General features: G+C 43.8%; 1 protein-coding gene across 3 annotated transcripts in view; it reads left to right on the top strand.

Annotated features, from left to right (window-relative positions):
* Positions 1 to 16,012, top strand: part of LOC106816478 (guanine nucleotide-binding protein G(i) subunit alpha-like) — a gene marked incomplete at its 3' end in the record, with an annotated part of 27,370 nt that overhangs the window by 8,873 nt on the left and 2,485 nt on the right. For all 3 annotated transcript variants that reach the window (XM_014821099.1, XM_014821100.1, XM_014821102.1), the window contains 3 exon segments: positions 2,382 to 2,424; positions 3,080 to 3,221; positions 3,959 to 4,116. In XM_014821099.1, coding sequence (XP_014676585.1) covers positions 2,382 to 2,424; positions 3,080 to 3,221; positions 3,959 to 4,116 — 343 coding nt within the window.

Here is a 16,012-nt window from a genome sequence, read left to right on the forward strand (position 1 = left end):
TGTATATAAAAAATACTGCTATTCTTTTCGCATGTGTACTTGCAAGTACGTGTATACTTTCATTCAGCAGTGATACTGCGCGCATTCTCTACATGGCCTGTGTTGTTATGACAGAAGTAGATAAATAGGAATTCCCTATGTGGGATCCCTATTATCTACTTCTGATATAGAGGATGTTGGTGCTACGTGTTTACTTTCACATATCTTAGGTACAGCCAGATCAGCCCTAGTACATACAGCAGATACGTTTTTCAGTTATCAGGGCCAGCCATTCAATTCATGTGGACCCTAGATGCATGGTTTTTTTTTGCGAAAAGGAACGTTCCTGGTAAAATCCGCATGGCTGTCACTTTTTAAAGGGACAGTAAGGCTCTAGATTTTACTGCATACAACTGCTACTTACTGCTATGAAACAAATCGTCTATACCACATGTTTTTGTCACAGCCATCACTTAATTTAATTATTTACACATCAAACGCTTACGCAAATTGAACGCGGCGCGCATGACACCCGCGGACCGTTCATGCCACCCTGAAAAAGATTGACGTATTGTGCATTTTTCATTTTGCAGACGTAAATGACGAGGCTAATTCTCAAAAAGCTGCAGATTATATTTATACCTAAATGCATTTTAACCGAACGATATTATTTTAGGGCAAATTTATCCATATCTATAACTGAAACTATATGTCGTTTATAAGATAATTACAATCCTTTTGCTGTTTAAATTAATAATAAGAAATACCCCTCGTCTGTAGCCCTGGCCTGGAAAGTGGTTTTACGCCAACTTTTCAGATCGTGCGCTTTGAGTGGCGCCACCGTCGTTGTAATCAACTGTAGTAGTTAGTTTTTAAAACATTAAAAAAAAATATGTTCGTAATGGTGATTGAACCATGAAACTTTTTATTGTAGTGCAATTATAACCTAAATTAGCTGAAAAAGAACCCCTAGAACCTAGATGGCTACTGCTTCCTTTAAGTGTTCCGTACTACGTGATATAAAACTTTTCGAATAGCCCTACAACAAAAGTACAACTTAAACGTTGACTAGGATTTGCCGCCGCTTATGTGTGTACACAGACCGGTAACCACACACTAGCTGATGCCAATGACTTTGTTTTCTGCCACGTACCGCGTGCGTCACACGCAGTGTGGTGGGCGTGGTGTGTGTGTGGTGTGGTGTTGTGTGTGTGTGTGTGGTGTCGTCGTGCGTTCGTGCCGCGTGCGTGCGTGCGTGTGTGTGTGTGTGTTGTGGTGCGTGCGTGCGTGCGTGCCCCGTGTGGTGAGTGTGTGGTGTGTGCGTGCTGTGAGTGCGTGCTGCGCGTATGTGCGGGCGAGGGCGCGGTGTGTGATGTGTGTGCGTGTGGACGTGGTCGTGCTGTGTGCGTCAGTGCGTGTGCGTGGTGCGTCATATGTGCCGTTGGTGTGCCGGGATGTGTGTGTGTGTGTGTGTGTGTGGTGTGTGTTATCCCTGGTGGATCGATATCAATTAGATATCAAGAGGGGGTTAGATATGAAATAGATATCAAGGCGGGGGTTATATAGGGTATATAGAGGGAGCAAGCAACATTGCGCCCCCTGCCCCGCTGCTACGACTCACACGTGTGGCCGGTGGGCAGTGGTTTCATCGTGGTAGCTAGCGGGGGTGGGGGCGCTTATAACAACCTGCTAGGGGGTGGGGACCATTCATCGATGAATCGCGGTACAAACCTCGACGATACACATAAATACGTTTGACCGTTCGCGATACGTGTATTGACACTCTACTGAATAACATTCATGTCGCTTAGTAGTAGTAGTGTGGTTTCATCAAAACACATAAGAAACGTAACACAATTCACAATTCCGTAGCAGTTGTTTTTCTATTCTGTAGGTTGTATCGTGATACGGATCGTATCCTGAGCTACCCGTATCGTCCCCCACCCTTACGACTTACTATACACACGAGCCAACTATTATAATTATATATACCTATGTTATGATGCGTTTTTCTGAGAACTGTTCATTCAGTGTTTACATGCCTATACTCTCATGCTCCAAGAATGACCCGATTTCTCGAACGTTGACGTCACAGCACGATCTATATCATCTATAATATTATGTGGATGTTTGTCAACGTGAACATATCTATCTATACTATACTCCCCTAATATCGAATCCTCGTGAGTGTAAATGTGTGTTAATGTATGATGTGTGATGTCACGATATCAGTCGTGACGCGGTTTTACGATTACTGCTGTCGATCGTATCTGTTTTGATTCGCGGGGGAAAGTTTTGCTCGAGTAAAGTTTTGCTTCCCAGTATGCTGCCTCGATTTCTCTGAATTGTCACTGTACGTTAATTAATTTTCCTTAACAATGAACATTTTTTGTTAATTGCAGGTGCCGGCGAATCGGGCAAAAGCACAATAGTAAAACAGATGAAGTAAGTATTCGTCAGCTGATGGGGACGCGCGAGCGTGGCGGGGACGGATCGCGTACAGTAGAGTAAATCCCACGACGTCCTACGGCAAATAATCCGACAGTTCGACTGCCCACAAATTTCAGCGCTACTAATACATTCCCCTGTGCCCAGGCCTTCGCATGCGAAAATTTCCATTTTCCTTAAACGCAGACGCAACTAAATTTCGCGTGGCGTCGAATCTGAGAGTAATCAAGTAACGTGTAACCAGGGGTAGAAATTAACTTTTGAATGCGAGAGTCCAACGGACTCCATACCCTCAAAAAGAGGGAGTCCGCGGCAAAATGAGGGAGTCCCAGTCTAAGGTTTAAAATTAAAAAGATATTAACGCATGTGCTTATTTTTAAGATTCATGGGGTTGCACGTCTGCCAAATTTTCTTTGAACATTACCTGAAAAAATATGGTAATTCTGTGAGGTCATGCTTCGGAACGAACTAGTTAGTATGGCAAAATTTTCAGGGAGTCGCACGGGACTCCTGCATATGTCAAATCAGGGAGTATTTGACTCCGGACTCCGTTAATTTTGCACCCTGCGTAACTGAGAGTAATTTAGAGTCGCAGACGGCGTTCGCGTTTCCGCGTCTGACAGCTGTTCGCTTGTTTTGTCTCGCCGCGCAGGATCATCCACGAGAGCGGATACACGAGAGATGACTGCATACAGTACAAACCCGTCGTCTACAGCAACACCATACAGAGCATGATCGCCATCATACGCGCCATGGGTCAGCTACGCATCAACTTCAGAGACCCAGACAGAGCGGTGAGCGCCCCCTACTGGCAGTTTCGGGGAACGCTGGGATTTGTCTCGGTCTACTGCAGAGTTTATTTGTTTATACAGAAGAGGGACACGTCCTTTATACACGTCGTACATGCTTCGGGTAAAATCTGATAAACCGTAGTATTGCAGAGGGCGCCAGGCAGCGACTGTGGGGGCGGCAAGCCCGTTAACAGTCACGTGGGGAAGCAGAGATGCCAACCAATATGATTTATCCGTATTTTATACGAATTTCTTAGTATTCCTTTTGCACCACTACAACCAGTTTGTATCAAACTACGAATTTCACTGTGATCGAATATTTTTTTGTTGTTGTCAATTTATTGTCATTTTTGACCCTCAGAATGCAGGAAATTGCATCTCAGAATCAAAAATTTTTCCGGGAGGCATGCCGGACCCCTCTAGCAAACTCACACTAATTTGATGGCCAGAAACTACAGATTGCTTCAAATATGTGTTTGCATCTCTGGGGAAGCAGAACTAGCTATCGGAGTACTGAGCATCAATAACATCCGCTCCAATCTAGAATCACCAATAACAAATATATAATAACGATAAAATCACCAATAAGAAATATATAATAATAATAATAATTAAAAAACCATCAATCTAGAATCCCGATCGCGTAACGAACAATGACGCTCGCCGTCGTCGGGCGTCGCCGATTCCGCGACGTGTGAGGGCGCCGGGATCTCACGTCGCGCGTTCTTCTGTTTTTTCAGGACGACGCGCGGCAGCTGTTCGCGCTCGTTAGCGCGTCCGACGAAGGCGAGATGTCGCCGGACTTGGCGGCCATCATGAAGCGGCTGTGGGCGGACACGGGCGTGCAGGAGTGCTTCTCACGCTCGCGCGAGTACCAGCTCAACGACAGTGCCCCCTAGTGAGTGACGCCGGGTTTGTTTTGTTGTGCGTGAGAGCGCCCCCTGGTGAATGATGTCGATTATGAATACTTTGTGATATTTATTATGAATACATTCACATTGTGATATTTATTATGTGTATTTATTACTGAGTATAATGCATTGCGATTATCCATTTGAACATTTGTTAGTACATTGTTACAATAGTAGATAATAACACATTATAATGTGTTATTATCTACTCTTGATTGTTAGTAATCTCAGGAGGGGCAAGCCCCCCCCCCGTGTAGGGAGGTTAGGAGGGGGAGGGCCCAGGCAGTGTATTTGTGGGGTAGGGAGGGTTGGAGGATGGGTGAACGGGTAAAGCCCGTTGTCAGAAACATAATTCGTCTAAACATTAGCAGGGGTAGAAATTAACTTTTGAACACGGGAGTCCAACGCACTCCCTACCCTCAAAAAGAGGGAGTCCACAGCAAAATGAGGGAGTCCGCAGTCTGAGTTTCAAAATTAAAGATATTAACAATAACGCATACATGTGCTTATTTTTAAGATTCATGCGGTTGCACGTGTGTCAAATTTTCTTTCCATATTAGCTGAAAAAATACGGTATTTCCACGAGGCCGTGCTCTGGAACGAACTAGTTAGTATCATGTATGGCAGAATTTTCAGGGAGTCACATGGACTCCAGCATAATGTGTGCATATGTCAAATCAGGGAGTCCGACAGTAAATCAGGGAGTATTTGACTCCGGACTCCCGTTAATTTCACACCCTGCATCAGTCTGAACCTTTGTTCGTAGACTGGACCTCTACACACTGCACGTAAGAAAATCATAACGTTACTACGTTTCTGTTGACAGTCTATGAGACGAAGTTTATGTTAGGACTAATGTGATGTTGTTTCTGTCAACGGGGTCCCAGATAGCAATGACCAGGCAGGGTAGAGGCCAGACTGGGAAGGCAGGGAGCGACTTCTCGGCAGCACCTAGCGCGCACTATCAGCACCAACAGAAAATTCCGAGGAATTTCGAGATTCGGCGAGCGGTCATGAATGAATGCGTCACGCTGCGGCGAGCGGTCATGAATGAATGCGTCACGCTGCGGCGAGCGGTCATGAATGAATGCGTCACGCTGCGTCGCGTCCTCTCTGACGTCACGTCGTCGGCTTATCTCTTCCTGCTATCACCTCACATCCTCCTCCATGTCAATGCTAACTTTTTCTTGTAGACTGTTGACATAAACAAAGTTAGTCTTGGGGTTGGTGTCAATGCTAACTTTTTCTTGTAGACTGTTGACAGAAACGAAATTAATCTTTGACATTAGTCTTAAAATTGAACTTTTTCAGGTCCGAACACGTACGAGGATGCGGGCGGCTACATACAGCTGCAGTTTGAGAACTTGAATCGTCGGCGGGACACGAAGGAGATCTACACACACTTCACGTGCGCGACCGACACGAGCAACATCCGCTTTGTGTTCGACGCCGTCACCGACATCATCATCAAGAACAACCTGAAGGAGTGCGGACTGTTCTAAGCTGCTGCTGCTGCTGCTGCTGCTACTGCTACTGTTGCTGCTGCTGCTTATGGTGGTGCTGCTGCTACTGATAATGTTGCTGCTGCTGCATAGTTAGAGCATCATGGTACAAGTTGATCGTGGCGGATGTTGGGTTTTGATTATTCGACATGGCGGGGTCGCACCGCGCCGCGTAGTTCGATCGTGTCTTAGAGAGCTGCACACGGGTGAGGGCTCGAAGAAAGCTTCCTCTGCTTATAGTGTACAGAGAGTTCTTACAGAAAAAAAACGTTTGTGATACGTCAAAGTCTAAATCTATATATTCTTTATAACGACGGCAACTTGTATATAGATATAAAGCGCACCGCAGCTTACAACGTGCGGCGGCAGACGACAACCAACGCGCGGCGGCTGATGAACCTGGTTCGTCGTCGTGTCAATCATTGCTTATTGTGTCGCTAGATGGCACCACTTGTCTGCAGTGAGGTGGAGTCGTAGTTTTGCGCGAGGGGCGGTCGTCTCACTGAAATGTTTAATTGGCGTTATCGTAACAAACGATGCGCCCGACGCGTATACATCCGTATAATTATCTCCTACTCCGTCGTCGTCGTCGTCTTTGCGTTGCTTTTAGCGTCTTTTTTATGTCCAGAAGTTTTTTTTAGAAACAGCCTGGTGATGTGTCTGGGATCCGTAGCTGCTGGAGTTTTAGCGCGGCATGTGGCCGTGGAAAAAAATTCGTATTTATTATCTCTCGTGCGGTGTCACGTCTTGAGGTGTTGCGTTTTTTGAGGGGAATGGTGCGTATGCGGTTTTTCTACGAAAGAACCGTAACGTAACGTAAGCACAAACGTCAAATCTTTAAGTTTGCGTTGCGTTTACGAATCGCGCGTCTTGCGGTGACTTTTCCGTTTCTATGTCGTCGTGGTAACCGTAGGTAAGTCGCGTTTTCTTCTGGTATTTTATAATGAGTTTTATATTAGTTCGTTGGACGACGCTGCATTGTTCGTGGCGTCGTCATAGTGACGACGAAAACAATCGTTGCACCTCCCAATTCAAATCTTTTTTGTAACACTTTAATGGACTCGCTCGATCTAAGCATAAAACAGGTCGAGTGAGATTGGATCGAGTGCGCCTTACTGGTGTCTGATTGATCATGTAGCATGTGATTTACATTACCGGAGGAGTACTGACGAGTGTTTGTAAAGTCCGTCGCGTGAGTATCGGTCGACGACTCCTTGCTCAAATCAAGCCTTTTTCTTAAATTCGATGTGGTCATTGTTAGGTGTAGCGTGTTAGGCCAAGTCGTTTGTGTCGACTATCCGTGCTCAAGATTAGCCTTGTGGTTCGTACGGCGTGGTGCTGTTAGTGTACACTCGTATATATATATAGATATTCTTGTAGGATCTCTCTCTCTCTCGTCTAATACTCTCCCTGTCTGTCTCTCTCTCCTCTCTCTCTCTCACTCTCGTCCTCTCTCTTTCTCGTCTCTCCTCTCTCTCTCGTCTCTCTCTCTCGTCTCTCTATATATATATAAAATATATATATAATGTATATATATATATATATATATACTATTATATATCTAACTCTTCCCCCTCTCAACCAACACTCCCGCCTTTCTCTCCTCTCTCTCTCTCTATCTCTCTCTCTCTCATCCCACTCCCATTCTGACTCGGGACACTAACCTGCGAGCGGGAGAACTTGATGTTCATCTATGTCGTCCAGATCGCGCTGGACCACTCAGAGTAAACGTGAGGAAGCGTCGCTGCCGTCACCGACGGACGCGCGGACGAACAGGCGACGGGTGAATAGCGAGGTCGGCCGGTACGTCGCTACTACTCAGCTGCTGAAAATATACCCGTGCACCGGTCCAGAACTTATATTTTGTCAGGCATGTTACTTAAACTGTTTTACTTTAGCACTGTCAAAATCTATGTTAACTAACTAGATGTGTGGTTAAGACTGGCGCACATTGCCGAGCAATTTTCCCGACAAATGTTTTTTGTCTGGAATGTGCGGGTGAACAATATGCTGAGCGGCACATTGCCGAACCATTTTGCCCAGCGAAACATATCTCATGGTGCCGTCCTATAGCTGGTTTGTAAGATCACGTGAATCGGCGTGTGGCGCAATCGGCGTGAATAGGCATTTACAATGTTCGGCTAGAATTGTTCGACATTCAGCGGCACATTGACGAACATTCGACGAAACAATGTCGAGATATCAAACATGTATCCGAATCATTCAGAAACATTGTTCGGAACAAATGTTCGGCGACTTTTTTCACCGCACATTGCTACGATGTTTTGTGCAAAATGTTCGGCAATGTGGCGCCGGCTTTAGCACGCATGTCTACATTATATTATTATTATTGTTTGTTGTTTATTACATGTATCATCGTCTGCATGTTAGCAGCACGTGTTACAATAACCTCTAAGTTCATAAAGATGACTGGTCTTTATTGACAGTGATGTATTGAATAATAGTATGGATAATTACCTAAGTAAATTAATCACAGGCCAGACATCTTGATCGTGTGATTCTAATACAGGCATTACCAGTAAAATAAGCCAAAGGGCGTAGCCGAAGGAATTTAGATGGGGGGGGGGGGTCCTCGAGGGCGAGTAACAAGGGGCCGGATCTGTGTTCTGAAATGTTTTTTTTAGTTAAATGTTAAAAATAGGTAGTGTTTTTTTTAGTTAAATGTATAAAATAGGTATAAATCAATTTAGACGCTGTTTTCAGTTTTGTGTGACAATACTATTTCTTCTGCATCATCGGCCACAACGACACCCTAACCGCAGACCATGCTGTGAGACTTCTTCTTTTTTTATTGAAATTTTTGAAATTTTTTATTTTTATTTTATTTTTATTGGGGGTTGGTCCTAGGGGCCGCCGATCCCGTCACGGCGTGGCCTTATGGCTAGTTATGCTTACCTGGCTGTCCATGTTTATTTGTGTCCAGGGCCGAACTAGGACTACCTGACCAAGTTACGACAATAACGACAAGAAGTTTATTTAGTTGTACGTAAAACCATAGATATATACAACACACTGTATATCTATGGTAAAGCCGAAGTGACTATGCTGAGTATGCTCTGGTAAAACCATAGAGTTATATATTAGACCCTAGACGGGCGGACTCCGTCCAATCGCTAGTGATTTCTGTGAGCGGCGGCCGCCATTACTGATAAGGGAAACTTTCCTGCCAATCACACTTCACGAAGGATTTTCCCTAATTGAATGGACGGGCAGACAAATCGAAAATGCCAAAGTTCATGTGTTGCATACGGTTGCAAATAACAGTTACGAAAAAGGGAAGTGGCAATAATCTTTCACAGGTAAAGTTCCCATATTTAAACTTTCTTATTAATTTTATGCAAGCTGTTTTTAGAGGCAAGAACTCGTTACTTTACACACAGGGGTTCAAGTTGTTTACTTGAAATTGGATTTGTTTTGCATGTGCTGTGTAAAATGGTTTAGTACAGGGGTAATAACCTTTACGCAGTATTGTGGGCTTTGTTAGAACGAGCCATGAGCTCGCCATTTGGCTGTGCCAGGAAGATAAGGGTGTGCTTAGCGTTTAGGGAGGGAACAAGCATACCGCTAAATAATACTGAGTGCAGTGAGTGGGGTGGGATAAATATACAGTAATAATAATTATTTTTATTATAGTTAATATAAAAAATATAAATAATTATATTATATACATAATAATACAGTAGGATAAGTCAATATAAGTAATCCTGAATCATGCTGTAGTTGTGTACTGCCTATTTAAGGCATTAAAATCCATGGTAAGGTTTTTATTGAAGCGTCTGAAGCTTGTACGTTGGCAGGGCAAAAACATCGCTACATACACCAGCTATTGAGTAATTTATTCCCCACGTCCTAGTGTTGTAAACAAGATATTTTGGAACAAGCCATAAAAATTGTTATTTTCATTGTTATATTTGTTTTGCGCAGGATTAGTCAAATCCTAGAAGTTTATGTTGCTCTGTGACAACTATAAGGCCAAGACACACTGGCAGCGAACAGCGACCGATCCGTAAGCAACAAACTGACTTTTCAAGAAATTAGAAAACTATTGTTTTCCTATGAGGCCATTGCACACTGACGTGACCGACGACGCTGACTCGACACCTCGACGACAAAAAGATTAGAAACACGTGTTCTATTTTCCAAGCGACTGTCGGGCGGGCATCGATCAATTGATGTCTGCCGTCGGTTGTATTTTGCTGGCGTTGGTGTGTATACGTAAATAGTCAGAAGGTAGCGTCTACAGTGTAGACCGTTCGCTCTGCCACAGCGCGTCCTGGTAACTCTGCGCATCTATAGAATTATTAAACACGATGGGCATCACAAAGATCAGTAAAAACATGGGAACTCATAGTCAGACTTGTTGCCTTTTATTTAGCGTCCTGATCATATGTAATCGATTGGTCGTTGTCTTACCAAATTTATTAATAAAACTTAAACGTTGTATCAATAAGGCTATAGATTACACTGGCACACTTGGAACTGCTCATCTGTGGTTCGTTTAGTGCATTCGTGTGATAGTCACAATGAAATCTCGAAGATTATTTTATAATATTGGTAACAGTTCAAGATACTACACATATGCGAGCCACGAGTGCTGCCACAAGACATCTACCCGCAGCTACTTTCTGAGCTGATGGCTCTACTGTTTTTATATATACAGTTGAGAGCGTCTCCTCATATTGTTCTGCAGCTAAGAGAATTACAAACGTGGGCAGCTAGTGGTTGATACCATGGTCATTATTGTTGAATGTATTTATGTTCTGATATCCGCTTTTTCAGTGGCCTCAGTGCTGTAGTTGCAAGCTACATCTGCTTCATGCGTTCATGAATCAAGAGCGATGACAGGACGACGGAGCGAAGAAGGAGTAGTTGTTGTAGTAGTAATAGTAGTAGTAGTAGTAGGAGGAGGAGGAGGAGAAACACAGAAACCAGTATAAACAACAAGTGGCTTAAACAAGCCACTGTGCATGTCGAATAAGTTCCAGAAATTATTTTTTACCCGTAATTGGTACAACAATGGCCACTGTGGATTATAAATAGTCGTGCCTGTACCATGTAAACCAAATGTTTTGATTATATATTTTTTAAACGAATGCGCACATAACAAAATATAACATAATATAATGTATATATATAATAATATATATATATATATATATATATATATATTTATATATAATATAATATAGAAATGCGCAGCATACAATAAACAATGAGGTTAATACATTATATGCATGATAGTATACCCATATCATAGGGCTAAGAATAGTAAATTACAAGGCTAGAAAGTTTGCTTATCATAGATAATACACAGTAATTTAAACAAAAATTTTTATTTGCAGGAAAACATCACAGGGACGAGAGAATACTTCTTCACCACTAATCTTTCTTCCACAAGCTGTGCCAACCATTCTTCTTGGACACCCACGCTCCAACAGCCCTCAAGCTGACCTCTCAAACCACTGGACATCTGAAAGTAGTCCCTCAAAGCCGCCCCCCCAAAAAACGCATATGTTTATCACACCAGGAACCACGACTATTCCTCTTCTGCTGTCCAGCTGTATCGAAAAGTTTAAGGTGACAAGGCAGCAGCTCCAGGATCCTAAGAAAAAACTTCGAGTCATCAAACAGAAAGTGAAGAGAAAAGGTTTCAAAAGCAATACTGCCCACTGGCATGTGAACTCCAAAGCACAGCAAAAAGTAAAAGTGTAGTGATTGTACTGTAGCTAAAGGTTTAACTTTAAAAGTCTTGACAAAAAATGAGGACATACATGATAAGAATGTACATTATTGAATAGCATATCATACAAAGTATGTTTGTATCAATGTAATTGTCCTTTTTTCTGCTACGGTCTCTAGCATGTATTGTTTATTCAATCTGTCTGCAAGGAGCTGTAGATGTATCTATATTAGGGATGCAATTTATTTGAAATGTATTTTGTTTTGTTTTAATATGTATTAAGGCCATGTCACACCGGACACGACACGACAAAACGACAGGCAGCACAGCACGTTTTCAAGTCGCGGCAGTTTTCTTATTGGACAATGTACGGCGCAATTTTATATTTAACTGCGGCATAAATCATTTATTGACGTGTGAGTTGACTGTCGTTTTTGTTGTGTCGAGTGTTGTGTCTGTTCCGCGGTGTGACAATGGCCTTAAGAATTTATGGATAAAATCGAATATAACATGCATTCTGTAGTAGGATATCATTATTAACTTGATTAAGAATAAGAATGATTTTGTGGATGTGAATCTGTGATGGATATGATTGTGGATGAATCTAATGGAAATTAAGTATTGGTTTGTTTTATCAAAATGTTGTCCTGTATCACATTTATTGAAATGTTATGGATCTAAATAATTCTGTATTGTAGATTACCCAACAGGCCCATTGTTTATAGCAAAATAATCTGCAGGATTAATTAATTATCTCATGAAAGAGATTGAAATGTATACAATAATTATTTACTAGTAATTCATTTATGTTGGTTTTGTACAGGAACTTTGATTGTGTGTTTTTGATGTGTGCTGGTGTAGTGTGTGGTGGTGTGTTGTGTGTGTGTGTGTGTGCGTGTGGCCTCGTGCCGTGTGCGTGTGGCGTGTGCGTGTTGTGTGTGTGTGTGTGGTGGTTGTGTGTGGTGTATGTGTGAGTGTGTGCTGTAGTGTGTGTCAAGTGTGTGGTGGTACTTGTGTGTGGTGTGCGCGCGCGTGCGTGCGTGGCGTGTGCTGTGCATCTGGTGTGTGTAATGTGAGTTGTAACGGTGTGTGCTCGTTTGTGGACTTAGAGCAGATTGGTTGGGTAATTTTGTGGGGTCCCACGAAACCTCCCTTCTTGGAACAACTGGCTACAGGGCTACAACAATCATGCTGGGGGAAAATAAGGGAAAGTGTGAGGACGGTCTGGTGCGTCCGCCTCCCCAACGGTTCTCGCGGTCTATGCAATGTGAAGAGGTAGTGTCGCCGCATTAGCATGGACCTCCGGTCACGTCGATGGATAACACCGAACACAGAATTGATAAAAGCTACCGTGCATTCTATTACCAACGAAATATACGTCAGTACTACGCCTTTCACAGTATTAAACAACAGCACTTCAGCGATACTAAACAGATGTCTACACGTTGTAACCGCGCATCTGCGTGACAGCGTAAAATGAATACAAAGAGTCGTACCGTAAACGTAGGTTCGCGAAGTAGCTCGGCAAAGGTGATGGCGGAAGGTGGAAAGCAAGGGTATAGAAGGGGATAGGTGTAGGAAGCCGGAGCTCGAGAAGCTGGACTGCACGGTTTGAGGATCAGGCCGAGTCGGCCTAGCTTCGCTATGAGTGCACGCGATGCGGAGGACTAATAAGTTATTTAGCGCTCTGTGTTTAGTGTTATTGCTTCCACCGTGGCGAATCGATAGTTTGGCATGCATGCCGGGGGGGGGGGGGCTGCGCTGCTCTACAAAAGTACGTAACGAGTTGTCACTTTAAACTGGCCACAGTCTTGCTAAAAGTAGCAGCATCCATAACTTCAAATCATTATTTTTCGGCTTAATTGCGTCATAGATTTTTAAATTATTCCATCAGCTGATAATGAAAGAGGTGATTTGAATTCTTTTATATTCGACATGCTAATACTTTTTTGAAAAACAAACTTCAATAAAAATGTTGGCAAATTACCTCCGAAATTTGTTAAACAAACAGCGATATAGTAATATCTATTTAGTAGTAGTACTATTACTTGTACTTAGCTACCAGTACGCAACAACAAAATAACAATGAGCCTGTATGGGAAAGATTTAGAAATGTAATCAGGAGAAATCAAGTCTAAATAACATAATAGGTAGTAAATCTTTCCATTATGAGGGCTATTGTTCATGAAATGCAACATTATCATCCAAATCATTATCATCTAAGTGTTTACGGTTACATCGGGTACTTTCGGGAGTTTTTCCCTATCAGTAATGCGGACGCAATGCTCACATGCGATCACAGCGCTTAGTGTGCGAGCGATTGCGTGTCCGCCCTCTAGAATATTAATACACTCTATGGGTAAACACAGAAGAACCGGCCAAACATTCCTTTCGCAGACGATAACATCAGACGGCGGTCACCGAGAGAGGGAGAGATAAATTCAATGTATGGCCCGGTGACCTGTGAGTATCGAATAGAGGGGCGTAGCAGGGAGACGGAGAGGGGGAGAGGATGGGGCGGGAGACGGAAAAAGGAGGACAGGGAGCGGGAGAGGGAAAAGGAGTGGGAGTAGGAGGCCAGTGGGGTCCCGGGGAGGATTGAGAGAAAATGAGAGAGAGAGAAATCGAGAAGAGAGAGAGAGGAGAGAAAGAGAGAGAGAGAGAGAGAGAGAGCGCAGAGTGTGTGAGAGAAGAGAGAGAGAGAGAGAGAGAGAGAGAGAGAAGAGAGAGAGAGAGAGCGAGAGAGAGCGAGAGAGAGAGAGAGAGAGAGAGAACAGAGAGAGAGAGAGAGAGAGGAGAGAAGATGAGAGAAAGAGAGAGAGAGAGAGAGTAGAGAAGGAGAGAAAGAGGAGAGAGGAGAGAGAAGAGAGACACGAGAGAAGAGAGAGAGAGAGAGAGAGAGAGAGAGAGAGAGAGAGAGAGCGAGAGAGAGAGAGAGAGAGGAGAGAGAGAAGAGAGAGTAATACTATTACGCCAAAGAGCAGATATACATCCAGTGTGTCTATCTGCTCTTGCTATGTACTTAAGTTAGAGAAAAAATAAAAAAGAAATCCATAGCACCGTTATTAGCACTAGAAATAAATACGTGAGAAAATACATTGTACAGGATAAATACATTTATCACGCAAACTGTCAGAGAAACTATGTGACAATTCAAAAAAGAAAATGCAAAATATAAAGGATCCTGGAGGTGTTGAGAGAGGAAAATAGGAGGACAAGGGAGGAGAGGAGGAGGGAGGTGGGAGGAGAGGGGGAGGAAGACAACCGCCTGTAACCCCCTCATAGATATGTGTCTGTGTGTGTGCGCGCGTGCACGTGGGTCCAAGAGAGAACACACATATACGCACACTGCGACGTCTACAAGTATATTATAGGGTATCTGTGGCGAGCACGTGCCTATGTTTTTATATATCCTTATATACTCCTGATTCTATGTATTATATTAGTATATTAGTGTAAGTATAGTGTGTCTATAGTGTAAGTATAGTGTGTCTATAGTGTACGTATAGTGTGTCTATAGTGTACGTATAGTGTGTTTATAGTGTACGTATAGTGTGTCTATAGTGTACGTATAGTGTGTCTATAGTGTACGTATAGTGTGTTTATAGTGTACGTATAGTGTGTCTATAGTGTACGTATAGTGTGTCTATAGTGTACGTATAGTGTGTGCTATAGTGTGGTCTATTTAGTGTAAGCGCTATAGTGTGTCCTAATAGTGTGAGGCCGTCGACGCCACCACCGTGGCCCGCCGCTCATAACAAAAAATAAACGAAGTTCATACATACAGCACAAACAGTTTCGCAGACGCCGGCAGGCAGACGTGAATGACTCGAGAAAACACAAATTATATATTTTTTTGAATACATCGGCAGCTGACGCCCGTCCTGGAGAGGCTGCACTTACACCACACATACAAAACGCCCGCCACGCCACGCACGCACGCGCTGGTGCCCGCTACTTACAAACACATCACACATTACGTACAAGACGCGTAACGACGGAGCGCGGGATACCTCGTAGAAATCTGTCGGCGGAGGACAACGAGGGAAACGCCTTATAAGTCATTTAAAACGGCACGATCTGAATCACATGGGACTAGGCAATCATAGACGCATCGGCGACGAGCCGTCGATTCCCCGTAGATCTCCGCGATCGTAAAAAAAAACATCCCGCCATGTCCGCGCTCCAGGGACCCTCGTTATCAGACAAATTAGTCTTGACATTAGTCATAGCATCAACTTTTTTGTCGTAGACCGGACCTGTACACGCGTGGTGAGAAACTCACGCATCATCGCGTTTCTCCTCAAACAAACGGTCAATCACACACGCAGTGTATATGGAGAGGTCGGGTCAATGCGACGGTGGCGCCACATGGCGGTAACGATCGGGAAAAGGTCTCTCCCTCTCTCCCACACACACGCGACTGTCCAATCATACCCTGCTATTTACAAATTTCACGTGCACGGGGGGGAGGGGGAGTGGGAATCAGCAGCAACAGCAGCAGCAGCAGCAGCAGTAGCAGCAGCAGCAGCAACAAAGCAGAAGAACAGCAGAGGCAGGTAACAACCAGCAGCATCGCCGCAGCAGTAACAGCCACAGCAGCAAAGCAGCAGCAGCACCCCGCAGCAACAGTAACAGCAAGCATCGACTACCTCCCGATTTCCTCACATCGGACAAACA

The sequence above is a fragment of the Priapulus caudatus genome, unplaced genomic scaffold, assembly GCF_000485595.1.
Source record: "Priapulus caudatus unplaced genomic scaffold, Priapulus_caudatus-5.0.1 Scaffold1392, whole genome shotgun sequence".
Classification (NCBI taxonomy): domain Eukaryota; kingdom Metazoa; phylum Priapulida; class Priapulimorpha; order Priapulimorphida; family Priapulidae; genus Priapulus; species Priapulus caudatus.